General features: G+C 28.9%; 1 protein-coding gene across 1 annotated transcript; it reads left to right on the top strand.

The window, feature by feature from the left end:
• Positions 1-5,831: 5,831 nt before the first annotated feature.
• LOC121256760 (E3 ubiquitin-protein ligase AIRP2-like) lies at positions 5,832-8,196 on the top strand. The gene is made up of 5 exons (XM_041157648.1): positions 5,832-6,120; positions 6,733-6,895; positions 7,014-7,080; positions 7,187-7,424; positions 7,533-8,196. Exons 1-5 carry the CDS (start codon positions 6,038-6,040, stop codon positions 7,738-7,740), a joined length of 759 nt encoding a protein of 252 aa, XP_041013582.1. The 5' UTR covers positions 5,832-6,037; the 3' UTR covers positions 7,741-8,196.
• The last annotated feature ends 7,114 nt before the right edge of the window (positions 8,197-15,310 follow it).

Raw genomic sequence — 15,310 nt, 5'->3', positions numbered from 1 at the left:
AAAGAGAACCTAGGCCATGCAAAAGAAAGAAAAAGAAATATCATTATCGGCATTAAAAATGATAGTTACAGTTATAAGTACGCAAGCACTATATAATTATTTAAAAAAAAATAAATAAATATAAGATATATATAAAAAAATTAATTTTTTAATAATAAATTTTATTTTTTTTAAAAATTACTGTAGAATATACCATTACTCTAGGAGAGAATGTAGGCATTTAATAAAATGCTTTTGCTTTGATTTGCTTTCTGCTTTTGCTTACGACAAGATCTTTTTTTTATTGTCCCTTTGGACCAACTTGTCCTCGACTTTAAAGCCGAGAAGTGTGCAGATGATGCCACTTTATAGCTGGACTCAGCACAGGTGGTTGGTCCCCATCTAAATCTCCCGTGCAGAATAACCCAATACTCAATTCAATTATATTCACCATCATCCATTTAAGAATATTATGATTTTCCTTTTAATTTTCCAATCCCCTTTAAAGATTTGCTAGATTACAAGAACAGAAAATAGCATTCTTTTTTTATCGTTTAGCCCCGAAATGAGACAGAAAAAAATATGAGTGGAGTTTCATAATGCAATATGTTTTTGCAATCATGCAATAATACTTCAAGCTTGGGAGTACAAATAATCATGATAAGTGAATCTCAAGTTCATATTGTTAGAGATTTTGGTTTCTGTTCATCTCAAGGAAAAAAAAAAAAAAAAAAAAGTATGGTCAAGTCACATGACCCCTCCTCAGGCTCAAAATAGAGATACAAAGGCCATGGCAACCCAAGTCAAATGGATAGGTGACGTTGGGGGGCCATATTTGATGCCCAACGGGACTATATATCTTGTCTTGCTTAAGATCCCAAGAGTAATCACACGGCAGAGTTTTCATCCATTTGAAATTTTGACCATGTGTTTCTTGAACACGTGGCATGCTTATGTTTTTTTAAAGAAAATATATGTAAAGTTTTTAGTTTTTTTTTTTTTTTCAAAAAATACCTCAAATTCAGTTTGGATGAAAACTCTATCCTTCATCAAATTGCCTCACCTATATTTTGTTGATACTTTTAAATGAAGTTTATCTAACATCCATCCAACTGTGACATATTTAAAAAGAGTTAGTCTATATATAATCTCTATTTTAAAGACTGTTCGTACAAATTCTTACAGTTATGTTTAAAAAAAATTTAAAATTATAATAATATCTTTTTTAAAATTATACTTTTTTTTCTTTTACTCACATTCATCAATAAAACTATACATATAATCTTTCATTCTAAATAAAATTTTTCATTTAAAAAACTATTCTCCCTTTTTTTTTTTTTTGGAATAATTTTTTCGCAGAGTATTCATGATTTCCCACTTGTGAATCCCAATAATGACCCTTGACTCTTGAGTACAATTTGGTCTTTGATCGGTCAAAAAGCCAATTCGAGTCGAAAAATCGAACCAAATTGAGTAAAACCATTGTCGGCCCGTAGTTTACGGGCCGTACAAAACAATTTATCAAGTAAAACCAAATTGAAGGCCTTTTGAAAAGGTCCATATGCAAAAAAATAAAAAAAAAATCCATAAATAACTATTAATTATAATAAAAATTTTATGTTTTGTGCATTTCACTCATATAATTAGCTGCATCATTTTATTTAATATAAAATAATTATTTTAACTAATCATATCAGTAAAATATATCACAAAAATATATATATATATATATATTTATATATGTAAAAGAACATAACTCTAATTACGAAGGTGGTTCCTAAGACGGCCCTACACGCTCTAAACGTAGCAATTTCGTACGTGCAAACCATTCTTTTTATTGATAATGCTAATGCAAAAGTTAAAAGCAACCGCGTGCATTGGGGACCATTTTTTGTTTTGCTCCCTCTTACAGGATTCTTATTGAATTAGTTAAAAGTTAAATTTAATGAGTATTTAATTATTAGAAAGTAAAATATACTCACATTAGATTAGTTAAATTCTAAATATTTAAAATTTAGTTACAGTGACTTTTAAAAGTTTTTTTAAATTTAAAAGTTACTGTACATACATCAAATATATATTTTATTAATTATTTCTCTCTCTCTTTCTTTCTATCACATATTTTATCACAATTGATATATTAATTTGAGTTAGTGATATATTAATTTAATAAGAATATGATTATTAATTAATATATAATAGATAGAATAGTAAAATATGATAAATTAAATTAAATTAATAATTAAAAAAATTAAATATTTTTGAAATTATTAATTATTCATTACTATATAATGAATAAATGTATAATTTAATGTAGAGATTTGATGTGAATAACTAAAATCAAATTTATCTTATATTATTTTATTATTATATAATGAAAAATAGCTATTCCAATATGAAGATTTATCTGAATGGAATAGCTAAAAGTTAAATTTATCTTACATTCATAAAAAATATCCTTTAACTTTGGATAATCCAATGAGAGTGTTCTAATTATCCATACAAAATTGCATGCATTGTTAGTAAGCAAATTAAGTTAAATAAAAAATAAATGTTTTTGCATATTATATAAAAATAAATTTATAAATTAAAGTCATATTAATTTTTTTTATTTTTATTTTATGTCCGCAACACTTCTTGTAAATAAATAACATAAAAGTACATTGATATGACACTATTTTTGTAGAAGTTTTTTTACTTCAAAATAAATTTATAGCCTAAAACTGGCTTCATTACTAATTATATAAAAATATAGAAAATGATAGATATACAAATATTTTTACAATTATTTTTATAAAATAATTTACAAAAATAATATTGCTAATTTACTTTACATAAATATTTTTATTTTAAAATATGATTGGTTCTGAATGATATTTCTCAACAAAGACCTTTTGGTTCCTCTATCATTCTAGCGCCACTTTATTAAGCCAATGATGCCAAGTTATATACTTTTTCAAAAATTCTATGGACAATCATTTCGCATATTATTTGTATACTTTACTAATGTGATTGACTGCGTTATTTTTTTAATATAAATAATTATTTTTGCCTATCAAATCAATGAAGTGCGTAAAAAATATACAATAATAATTATATATAGCAGAACTCATAATTTTTTTTTTTGTTCGAATCGACATAGGTGATTGTGTTGTGTTTAAACCATTATATAAAAAGAAAAGCAAAAATTGAAAGATACAAGGATACTAATAAATTATTATTGGTTAGAATAAATACAGTAAGTACATAAAGAAAGAATAAGAATATATTTATATAAAAGAAAACAGAGAAGTTGGTGTATAAGAATTTTTTAGAATAATGATTTGTACAAATTTTTCGTAATCTTTTTATAAAAAAAAGTAGACTTTATGTTGAAAATTGTAAAAAAAAATTATTTTTCTAGTGAAACCCATTCTTTTTATAAATAATCTGTTCAAGATTCATCTATTTATAACTCATATGTAACATTATCCAATTTTTTATTCACAAGGAGAATAGGGGAGCTAGAGAATAGTCCAGGATTTGGAAAGTCCGGAGATTGACAATAGGATATGATTTTGCTTTATTTTCGTCAATCAACAAATTCGTTTTGGTTTCGAATTCCCGTAAGTTAAGGATGCATTGTTAATAATAAAATGGAGAGATGCTATTCTCTTATGCTATACACTTTATATATTTTAATATTATTTTTAATTTTTCATTTTATTTTATTTTTATTAAACTAATAAATAGTATTACATACAGTCGTAAAGTATGTAAGTATCACGTAATTTCTTTAAAAAAGAGTGAGGTCTATTATTAAAAAATTAATTTTTTTTCATATAGATTTTGTGTTTATTTTTTTTTTAAAGAGATTGCACGGTACTTGCACATTTACGATTGTAACTATCATTTTTCTAAACTAATTGAATTGTTCTATTTGTCATTCATGCACCAAATATTTGTTATAAAAAAATAAAAAAAAAATTAAAATAGATGTAGTGTGTGGAGATGATAAATAGAATTAAGTGAAATTTAGATAATAAATTGAAATGAGTTGAGTTGAGATAAAAGTTAAAAATTAAATAAAATATTATTTTTTAATATTATTATTATTTTAAAATTTAGAAAAGTTAAATTTTTTTTATCATATTTTATATAAAAATTTAAAAAAAATTATAATAATTAAATTAGATGATTTGAAACCATTTAAACCAAAAGACCAATTTTGTTTCGGTCCGAGACGAAACCATCAAATCGGAGTTGTTGGTCGTACGGAGCCGAGTGTGGTGTCATTTCCAACTACCGCACAAAAGCGGGCTATTTAAATCTGGACCATCGCGTTGACCGTACATACTTTTTAAGTTGACCTCCTCAATTTAATCACCGATTGAGAACTTATAGGTTAATTAATAACTTATTTATTGTTAGATAATTATATATTTTTAAATATGATATATTTATTTAGAAAAAAGTTTAAAAAATAATTTTGAAATAAAAATGATGATTATTTAATTTTTTAAATATTATGATTATATCTTTAAAAATTTAAAAGTTGTAATTATCTAAAAGTTATATAGATATTTTCGATCATTGACATTCATTTTAAAATTTAAATTACGTTTCATATTATCTAAAAAAATACGTTTGTAGAAAAAAAAATCAAAATAATATTTTTTTTCAAATATACTTTTTAACTTATTTAATATTAAAAATTATTTTAATATATAATACCCAAACAACCTATTTAAAATCCTTTTAAGACTCCTATCACATCTTTTTTCTTTTTTTTCTTTTTTTTTTGCTAAAACTCCTATCACAATCTTAAATAGGCCCTAAAAGCTACTATACAACAATTTTCTCAATTTATAATAAAAAAAATTCTATTTATAAATCGATGTAAATAATATATATATATTAAACTGTTTACGTAATATAATTTAATCTAGAAGAAAAATTTTAACCAAGTCGATTCCTCTCCGAACAATGCTATAAAACTTTACACTAGTCTCGGACGCCAGCAAATTTTTGATTTGCTTGATTTACTTAACTATCTTAATGCTTTCATTCAATTTTGGAATCAATGTACCAATCAATGTGCGACAAAGAACGAGTGTCTTTCGCCATATCTACGGAACAACCTACGAAACCGCACCTTAATAAAGTGGCGTCACTGCTTCTATTTTCATGCGACTTTTTTATGAAGAGGATTGAGTTCATTTAACTTTATTTTTACTTTTTATAACAAAATTAATTCTTTGCTTTAAGGCTGTATGCTTGTTTTAGGCTTTGCGTTTGGCATACCTTTCTTTTTTTAATAATTTTACTCATTATCTTAATTTTTATCATTATCTCATCATTTTATAATGTGATAATTTTTATATTTTATTTATAAATTTATTATCTAACATCACATTATAAGATACTCAGAGGATGATAAGAAAATAGATAATAAAAAGATTTTTTCTTCTTTTTTACAGTTTTTTTGTTTTAGAAAAGATATTTGTAATCGTGAATTATGTAATTATCGCGTAATCTTTTTTAAAAAAAATAATAAAATACGAGATTTACATGAAAAAAATTAATTTTTTAATAATAAATTTTATTTTTTTTAAAATGATTACGTAATATGTTCCTATTTTATGATTATATATAGCATTATTATTATTTTATTTTATTTTTATTTTTTCCTGTCGTTGGCTTCGTCGCTTGAAAGCTTGAATGGGAAAGTGGTACTTTTCGTGGGCAACATTAATTACAGCAGATGAACTATATTGAGCCCAAAGTAACAACGTCAGAGTTGGAATAATGGCAAGCCCAAATTGCAGTTGAGAAAAATAATGAAAGGAAATGAACAGATATATGTAAGAGAGAAGGTATCCCTTTCTTTTCTTCAAGTGTGGAAGGTTTGAACCTTAAGCAATCTCTCTCTCTCTCTCTTTTCTCTTTTAAAAAGTCTTCATCTAATCTCTCCTCCCCAGTATTCCATTCCAGAACAAAACCATTCCCAAAAAGCGAGTCTTTTTGTAATTATTTCTCTTTGTTCCATCTTTTACTCAAGGAATAGAAAGAAAGACAAATGTGGCAGAAACAGTCCAAAAGATCTTGTTTCAAAGAATCTCTCAAAACTCTTGAAGCCGATATACAACATGCCAACACCCTGTAAGTCTTGAACCTTTTTCTCAACAATTCAAAATACTGTACAGCCCATTTGCGTTTTGGTTATCCTTTTAGTGGAGATCATTTGATTATGTTTCTTCCGGTTCTCCTCCAAATATATCTGTCTTCCTAGTTAATTATATTCAGTTGTTCCTCAATTATAACAAATTTTCTTTTATGGATAAGGACAGAAAATTAAAGTAATTTAAATTTTTTTAATTACGAACAAGTGAAGATAATTAACTGTATCAATTGTTGTAGTTAGATGGTGTTTTGTCGTCAAATTATGGTAGATGGGATGAATTTGGGGTTTTTCGGATTTGCGTATTACTGCGGATGCTTTCATAAGGGCTTTGTACTGAGAAATGCCTTAATTATATGCAGACTATAACCATTATATATATTATATATATCATATATGCCCATTTTTAGTTCATTCTTGAAATTTCTACCATCTAAAACCCCATAAAAAACCAAAGATTATACAATGTGGGTAGCGAAAAGCGGTCATTTATTCCTTCTCATTTCTGCCTCGAAATTGTTTGCTTTAATGATCTTGGCATCCGAAGAGATGGTCATGAAGAGATGATTAATTGAATGTGTGAGGTTCTGCAGGGCAAATGCTCTCCCAAGAGACTATTGTGGAGATTATATCCAGCTCAGATTGTCCTACAGCCCCTTTGCTCCCTTTCTTCTTTATTTGATCGAATGGATGGATTATAGTTGTACAGATGCCCTCCCCAGTTACTTAGGGCTTCTCGAGATACTAATATACAAGGTGGGTTGTTATCTGTTTCTTCTCATTTTCAGTTCCATGTTTAATCTTTGCATTGGTGTTCTTTTATTCCCTTGCTCCGACTTTAGAAATCCAAATGATGCTCTGCATAATTGTCCAGGTATATGTTGACGGAATGCCAACGATGTCCTCAAAAGAAAGGAAAGCTACTCTACGGGAGTTTTATGGTCTTTTCTTCTTTCTGTGGCTTCTTGCTAACAACCATTCGATTATATAGTCTCCACCTTTCTTGGTTTCAACTCCTAAATGCATTTGATGGTGAATTTCTTGCAGCTGTGATATACCCATCTCTTAGGCAACTTGAAGGCGAGTTTATTGAATTGCCAGATGATACCGTGACAAGCCATTCCACAGAAGTTTCAACCAGAAAGAGGGGGGAAGGAAGGAGAAAGCTTTCTGATAATGATGATCTTGAGAGAGACGAAGAATGCGGGATATGCATGGAAAATTGCACAAGGATGTTATTGCCCGGCTGTGGGCATGCTATGTGCCACAGCTGCTTCCATGACTGGTAGCCCCAGCTCCCATCTGTACTGTTGAATCTTTCTGTAAATTACTCTCTTAAGTTTTGTTTTATTTTGTTCGTTATCGTTATAATATGCTTGAGACTGAATTGCAGGAATGCGCGGTCTCAGTCCTGCCCTTTTTGTCGCGGCAGCCTGAAGCAAGTTGACTCTAAAGATTTATGGGTTCTTATTAGCAACAATGATGTGATTGATGTCATTAGCCTTGCAAAGGAGAACTTGAGGCGTTTCTACCTTTATATGGAAAATCTGCCTCTTCGTATGCCTGACACTCATCTGGTCGTGTATGATTACATGCTCTGACTTATGGGAGAGAATGAAGTAGCATACTAAAGGAAATGCTGATTACTCATTGATATAGAATTCTGGTGAAGTTTAATTCTCGTATATATAATGGCAATTTGAGGAGCTGTTCCATGGTAGCTGTATATAGTTAACAGAACTACTGGTCCACTGGATGTCCATTCTCATGGACTTGGAATGAGGCTATTGAAATCAGGTGAATCTTTGAACATTCATGGGATCTCTCAGTTAGCAGTTTAGACAATATATAGGATGGACAAAGCACCTGCAAGTATGTTAGGGCAGTACCAAATGTAAAAATGTATAAATGTATGCATGCTTGGCATTCAACTCAGCTTTTTGGACCTGAGTATTGGGAATGTAAATGACAAACAATTGAATTAGTATGTGGGTTTCTGCTTATAATATTACGACATATGCCAGAATTTATGTATGTAATACTAAACCTTTTCTTCTTGGATTCCCACAAAGGCCGATTAAGGAGTAATGCTAAGTATAAGTTTTAACTAGACAAGTCTCACGCAGGTGCTTTGTAAAACGGTGAGTCCCATTAAAAAATAATAGTTTTTTAATACGTTTTTAATCTACTTTTTTACAAAGGTCTGCGCAAGTTTGTCTATTTAAGACGTATACACATCATTTCTCTTCTTCTATACCGTACTTGCTATTGTTTATATGGTAAATGTACGGCATGATTGATTTAGAAGAGGTTTGGATAAAGAGACGAGATAAGATGAAAGTTAAAAGTTGAATAAAATATAGTTAGAATATTATTTTTATTTTTGAATTTAAAAAAGTTGAATTGTTTATTATATTTTGCGTCGGAATTTAAAAATTTTGTAATAATTAAATGTGATAAGATGAGTTGAAAAGCTATATTTTATATCCAAACAACACATTATTCCAAACATCTCAGGCAGCATTGTTAGAGGTTTTCTGGAATAAATTAATGAGTTTGAAACTTTAAGATGACTGGAAGAGCTGAGGAGGCAAAGGCCATCCTTCAATAAATTGGCTCAATTGGTAGGTAGAAAATTTAATGGAAGATATAAATTAAACCACTGTAATTATATTTTAAGAATTTGTTCTCACCTATGACTTGGAATGGGAACTTTGGATATACTATCTCATCTATTAGAACTGTGTCAGGCGGTCCACAACAACTCCAAAAGTCATCTCAAACTCTTTCATGTCTCCATTCTTCTTCACCTTGACAGGACGTGCAAATTCTACGCATTTACTTTTTAAAAATAGAGTTTATTATTAAGAAATAATTTTTTTTTAAAATATCATATTTATTTATTTTTTTTAAAAGGAGTACACGAGACTTGTTAGGATTGTACAAATCATTTCCCTTCAAGTGGTTGATAGGAGAAATCAATTAAGAAAAAAATCTATTCATTATTTATTATTCATTTTCTCATCATCTTCTTATCATTTCATGATGTGACATTAGATGATAGGTTCACAAGTAAAATATAATAAATAGTCTTCAATCATCTAATGCTATATCATAAGATGATGAGAGTTGGGATGATGAGTAGCATTACTCATCAATTAAAACATCATATAAACATATGACTTTGGATGATAAGATTTAGGATGAAAAGTAACAGAGATTGTTCCTACCTTAGCACATGCCCAACCATTGGACATGTTGGTAATTTCGTCAAACCCTCCAAACTCTAAAGGATGTTTGATGGATTAGGTAGTTACGGTACCTATTGGGTACCTTAGACGAGATTTACTTGTATCTACCTTGTATCATCGATTTATACTCATTATCCCCTTAACTGTAAGCAACAGACTATGCTTGTTTGTTAATATCAATTTCCTAAACTCCTTTTTTTTTTTAATAATCTTGAATTTCCTTTTATTTGTATGCATCTTTAAGGAAACCCTGAGGTTGGCTATATCTTACATAAGGTTTTCTTGCCCGGAGTGATGTGAGTTTTGAGCAATTCGGTTAGGATTACGTTCTTTTTGGGAAAGAGGTGGGAATTGGGCCATCCATCTGCTCTGTGCCCTAGTTCATGAAACCAAAGTCCTTAAAACCCAGTGTCTAGGTTACTGGGCTTTGAGCCCATCAGTAAAGAAATATGCACGTTAGAAGATATACCATTAATTCACAAAAGGAAAATATTTTAGTAACAAAAGTAAACCACAAAATAATGTGACTTAATATAATACATCAAATTATAAAATAGATTTAACGAATCACATGAAATCAAATCAATTTGTAGATTTACTTTTGTATAATTTCTTTGTGTATATACCAGTTCTATTCACAAAAATGAATTTGGTTATTGGATATGTTTTGTTAAAACATAAATGAATGAAGTAAACTTTTTTTTTATTAGTAAATGGTTTATACAGTTCTAGAGTGTGCACGCCTCCTTTTTTTTTTAAAAAAAAAAATATGAGAAATTTAGGACTCACATAAAAAAATTAAAAAAAATCAATTTTTTTGGACCCACTTTTTTCAAAGGGAGTGCTTGAGGTTTGTAAATTCTAAGACTGTATCTAACAATTAGCATTACTATTTTTTATTTATCACAATTGATCTCACCTCACCTATTCATTTGCTTAATCAGATGAAACATTTAGTGTTGTTTCGTGAGCAAAACTTAAAATAAAAAAATCTAAAAATTTCAAAAGTTTAAATTAATAGGAAGATATAGATTTTATTATTTATATTATATCTTAACACTTTTCCTCAGGTGTGGTCTAAATTCCCCTCAATAAGTTGGCCCAATATGTAAAATGTTCCCTTAAGTGTGGACTAGACTATTCCTCAATAAGTGAGTCCAGCAGGTGCAACATTTAGTTAATGTGTTGAAGTGTAGAGTTAGGGTTTGGACTCATGACCTCTGTTTTAATACTATGTAAAATCATCACTTGTTTCAAAAGTTTAAATTTGTAAAAAAATGTAGATTTTATTATTTATATTATATTTTAACAGTGACATAATCAGATCTGCATCATCTAATTCGAAAACAATATTGTTATAACTTCAAGAGAGAAAATCTTAAATATCCAAATCTTAGTAGGGTGGCAAATCTTTTTTTTGGGTTGTGTTCGTGTTGTATCAAGTCATGAACATTCGACTATATAGGTCAACCTAAACCCAACCTGTTAAGCTAAACCTATCAAAATTTCAAACCCTAACCCAACCCATTTAGATAATGGGTCGTGTCGTGTCACCCGTTTTGACCAATTTAATAATTAATTAGAAATATGTTAACACGACATAACTCATTTAAACTTGTGTATTTCATATAAATGGGTTGAACTAAAATGCATAACTTATTTGACCTGATTAACATAATTTCACATAAAAGTTAAAATCTATATTTATTAATAACCACAATATCTTAAAAGAATATATATCAATATTTTTTTAAATTTTAACATATAATAAAACCAATATTACAAATCATATAATAACAAATATGAGCATAGATCTAAAATTGCAATCTCAACAATAAAAATAATAAAAACATAAGCATACTGAGAAATACCAATGTTACAACTTAACAATAATAAAATTTTAATTTTGAAATAAATTCAAAACGGGTTAAAACGAGTTGGTTTTGTGTTAAATAGGTTGACCCGTTTATAAATCATCTCTTAATGGGTCAACCCGTTTTGACCCGAACTCGTTAACATCAAATCCAAACCTGCTAATTTCATATCGTGTTCGTATTAGGTTCATGGGTCATGTCACATATTGCTATCCCTAAATCTTAATTCCATTGACGAGACCTTAGAAAGAAGGACAAATTATCAAAATGAATTATCTAACAAATTCAAGCAAGGTATAAGACTTTGTGAAGAACACATTAAAAGAAACAATGTTTTGAAAAAAAAAAAAAAAAAAAGCAAGAGTGAGAGAAAGAGAAAGAGAGATGAAATAGATTTGGAACAACAGTCGAAGCATCATTGGAAAGCATAAGAAAGAGTAATATTCTAAGCTTTAGTTAAACAAATAAAAAGCTACACCCCACTTAAGAGAAGTTGCATGAAGTTCATCCTCCCATTTTTTAGTCACCAATCATGCTCAGTCTCTCTTGAAGTAAATAATTCTCTTGGATATAAAGAATTTGTTAGTGGGAATTTTCCTTTTAGAGCCATTGAGTTCTTTCCCCCCCCCCCCCCCCCCCCCTTGAATTGTTCCTCCTTCTCCTCCTCTATCCCACTCTCAAAAGGTTACACCTCTAAAACCCTCTTTGCTCAAAGTTATAAAACCTGAACAGTCAGTACCAAACTCAATCATTAAAATAAGAAATGATCAATAAATTTAATACACAAATGAGTTAGAAGGGAAAAATGAATTAGATCCACATAGGAGAGAGAGAGAGAGAGAGAGAGAGAGAGAGAGGGTCTGCTCAAAGCTAGCTGTAGTATTTATATAGCCACAAACTTACATGGCTTCATTTCTACCAAAATAATCATACAAATTGACGTGACTTCATCTGATCCGTTAGATCTATTTTATAATAAAAGTAACTTTACAATCTGACGAATCACATCAATTCACATAAGTTTGTAAAATTATTTTTATGTAATCACTTTGTTGTTAGGTATGTCCCATGTATATATGCTTGAATCACATCCCAATTGAATAGTCAGGTAATTAAGATTGTATAGGCAGCACGAAGTGCGCAATCTGGGAACTTGCTCTCGTTGGTCATTAAACATAATTATTAACCAATCATTAGCACATAGAATTCATTCTTTAGAAAGCTATAGGAATTCAAGAAGATGCCGACTTATTAGAGAATTCTTTGTCATGATCATCAATATTATGGAGCAAATTAAAGGCAGTATGCATGGATGGCGGCCTCAAGCTAGCTAGCTCTCCCTCATCATCAATCTTTATCTTGGCTTTGGGCTTTTGTGGATTCATTTATTCATTATGATTGGTTCCCCCTCCTACATGATTAATATTATTGTCTGATTTATGCTATTTATTTCAGGCACGCACGCACGCATGCGCACTTGATTCCAATAATACTACTAATTAATAATAATTCCATAAGGTCATATATAAAACTTTCATTTCCAAAGTAATTGTTTTTTTACTTTTTGCTATTCTTTACTTACACGAATCATTATAATATATATATATATATTAATCTTTTAATATTTGAAAGTAGTTTGCTCGAATCGTCTTGCATCGATCCCATGCATGCATGCATGTTAGGGTTCTTAATTTCCCTATATGTATTAAGTCTCATTTGAAGATCAACACCAAAAACTTGAGTCAAATGATGTCATGGGAATTACTGATTTTTTTTTTTTTTTGGTCTAATGGGATCTCTCGTGTTGATGATGTTAAGACTTACAAACTGAATTGTGCAAGGCTAGCTGGTGAAAGTTTCGGATCGAAAGTATATATCTTGCTGCATTGTTCTGTCCTTGTGATTGAATGCCAACTCTATTTAATAATATGATATCAGAATAGAAGTTCGACGAAGAACTTGTATCATTCACATTTCTCATTCAGATCAAGATCATTGTCTCAATTTCAACAAGAATTTAAGGTCTCCAGAGAAAGAGAGATATACATATAAAATAAGTCCTATAATATTTTACAGTTGTTCATATATAATATGTATTATTCATATCCATCACCTGTATTAATATTATCTCATTTTCTTATTTAAAATTGAGAGATTTAATTAGGTGATAGATAGAAACATAAAGTACGTCTTACAATATTTATTACCGTCTACGTGAAATTTTAGAAAAATATATGTTAAATTTTTAATAAATATTGTACCACTCATTTTATTTATTTATATTTTAACGAGTCCAAATACAAGTTGACAAGGAAGAAGGAAAGAGAGATGATATCGATCGTTTTCCTCAGGGTTGGATGATCTTTTGGTCGTATACCAAATTGCACTTATATATAATTATTGGATGGAATTTCAGTCCCCAAAGTACATACTATATGCATTAGACTAGACTATGCCAATTATTGGGCATCAACCACATCAAATAAAAATAAAATAATAAAATAAAATAAAAGGTTTTCTGCTCCTCCACTTTCTCTTACTTTAATTTTGTTAAGGTACTGTCGTGGTGCAGTGAGCTTCAACACTTGTCACACACTCATTGGTTCAACATAGCAAGAAGTCAAAAGAGGTAAGAAGGTAATTATGATGTTGTGTCTTTTTACTAATTGAAACCTAATTCCTCTTCAACTTCTTCTGCTTTTGGATTTATCCAACAAAATACACCTCTTGACACAACTTTTCCCCTTGTCTCTCAAATGCATTCCACGTGCCTTTGCACCAAGTCAAGAACTTGCCAAATTGTTTATCTTCCTCTTTGGGGTAAGTGAAAAAGCGTTTTATATTTCATTATTGAGTAGTTTAACGGTATAAGCAGTGCCGAAAGTTGGCCGACCCAGATTGAAAAAACCGATCAGACCAATTGGTTTGGTCTGGATCGAATCGAACCGTGATTGAGACCTATGAAATAGAAGACTGAAAGTTTTCGATCAGGTCTTGGAGTGGGGTGGTAAACTGGACTAGACCGACTAAATAGTAAAATAAATAAATAAAAGTATATTATATATATTATTTATATAATAATTATATAATTAATTATGTAATTTTCATCTAATCTATCACTATTTATAATATAAAATTTTAAATATGTAATTACAAATTAATATTCTATTAATTAACTAATGTATATTATCAATTAACTTATTACCAATTCACCATAAACTAATTACTAACATCTACATTTATGGTCTAATTAAAGTTATTAGATAAATTTTTTTGTAAAATACTTAAGTTGCAAGTAAATATAAAGCATGTATGCACGAAAATCTATGGATAATTCAATTATTTATACTTCATATACAAAATGTAAAGAGTTTAATGTAGCTCATTTTGCATTAACTATCATAATACATTGACATACTCTAAGTTAGTAACAAATTAACAATTAACAATTAACATCACCGATATAATTATAATTAATTATTTTTTTAATGAGTTAGTTACATAATCTATATTAATAATTCATTTAATTTTAATTTGATAATTTAAATAATTTGTTATTAATTTATTTTTAAAAAAAAAGAAAAAAAATAAAAAATAATTGAACCGGACCTAATAGATGTTCAGTCTGGTCCGGTCTGAGGAAAATGATGGACATCACCCCCCGAACCAGACCAACCGATTTACACTCCAGAGTACAGGTGAAGTGATATTCTCACTCTATTATTTAAGAATTTATTTATAATAATAATATATCTTTTCCAAAATAAAACATATAATATTTAGGCTTATGCTAACAATTCAAAATCTAACCTCAAATATTATAAAAAAAAGTTATACTAACATAGTTTAACGTGAACTATCAGATTGTAAAATTATTTTTATTGTAAAATAGATTTAACGTATTATATTAAGTTACAACAATATGTAAACTTTCTTATATAAGATTTGTATGTAAACTTGACATGAGTTCTCATGAATAAGTAGCTTTAGAATATAGATAACGTGATACTTCTATCATATTATAAAATTACTTAAACAAACATTGA

Source organism: Juglans microcarpa x Juglans regia, chromosome 3D, assembly GCF_004785595.1.
Source record: "Juglans microcarpa x Juglans regia isolate MS1-56 chromosome 3D, Jm3101_v1.0, whole genome shotgun sequence".
Classification (NCBI taxonomy): domain Eukaryota; kingdom Viridiplantae; phylum Streptophyta; class Magnoliopsida; order Fagales; family Juglandaceae; genus Juglans; species Juglans microcarpa x Juglans regia.
This window is presented reverse-complemented; position numbering and strand designations above follow the sequence as displayed.

Coding starts and splice junctions, on each gene's coding strand:
- LOC121256760 (XM_041157648.1), top strand. CDS start 6,038: ATGTGGCAGAAACAGTCCAAAAGATCTTGTTTCAAAGAATCTCTCAAA. Junction 6,121..6,732: donor ATACAACATGCCAACACCCT/GTAAGTCTTGAA, acceptor GAGGTTCTGCAG/GGCAAATGCTCTCCCAAGAG. Junction 7,081..7,186: donor TACTCTACGGGAGTTTTATG/GTCTTTTCTTCT, acceptor AATTTCTTGCAG/CTGTGATATACCCATCTCTT.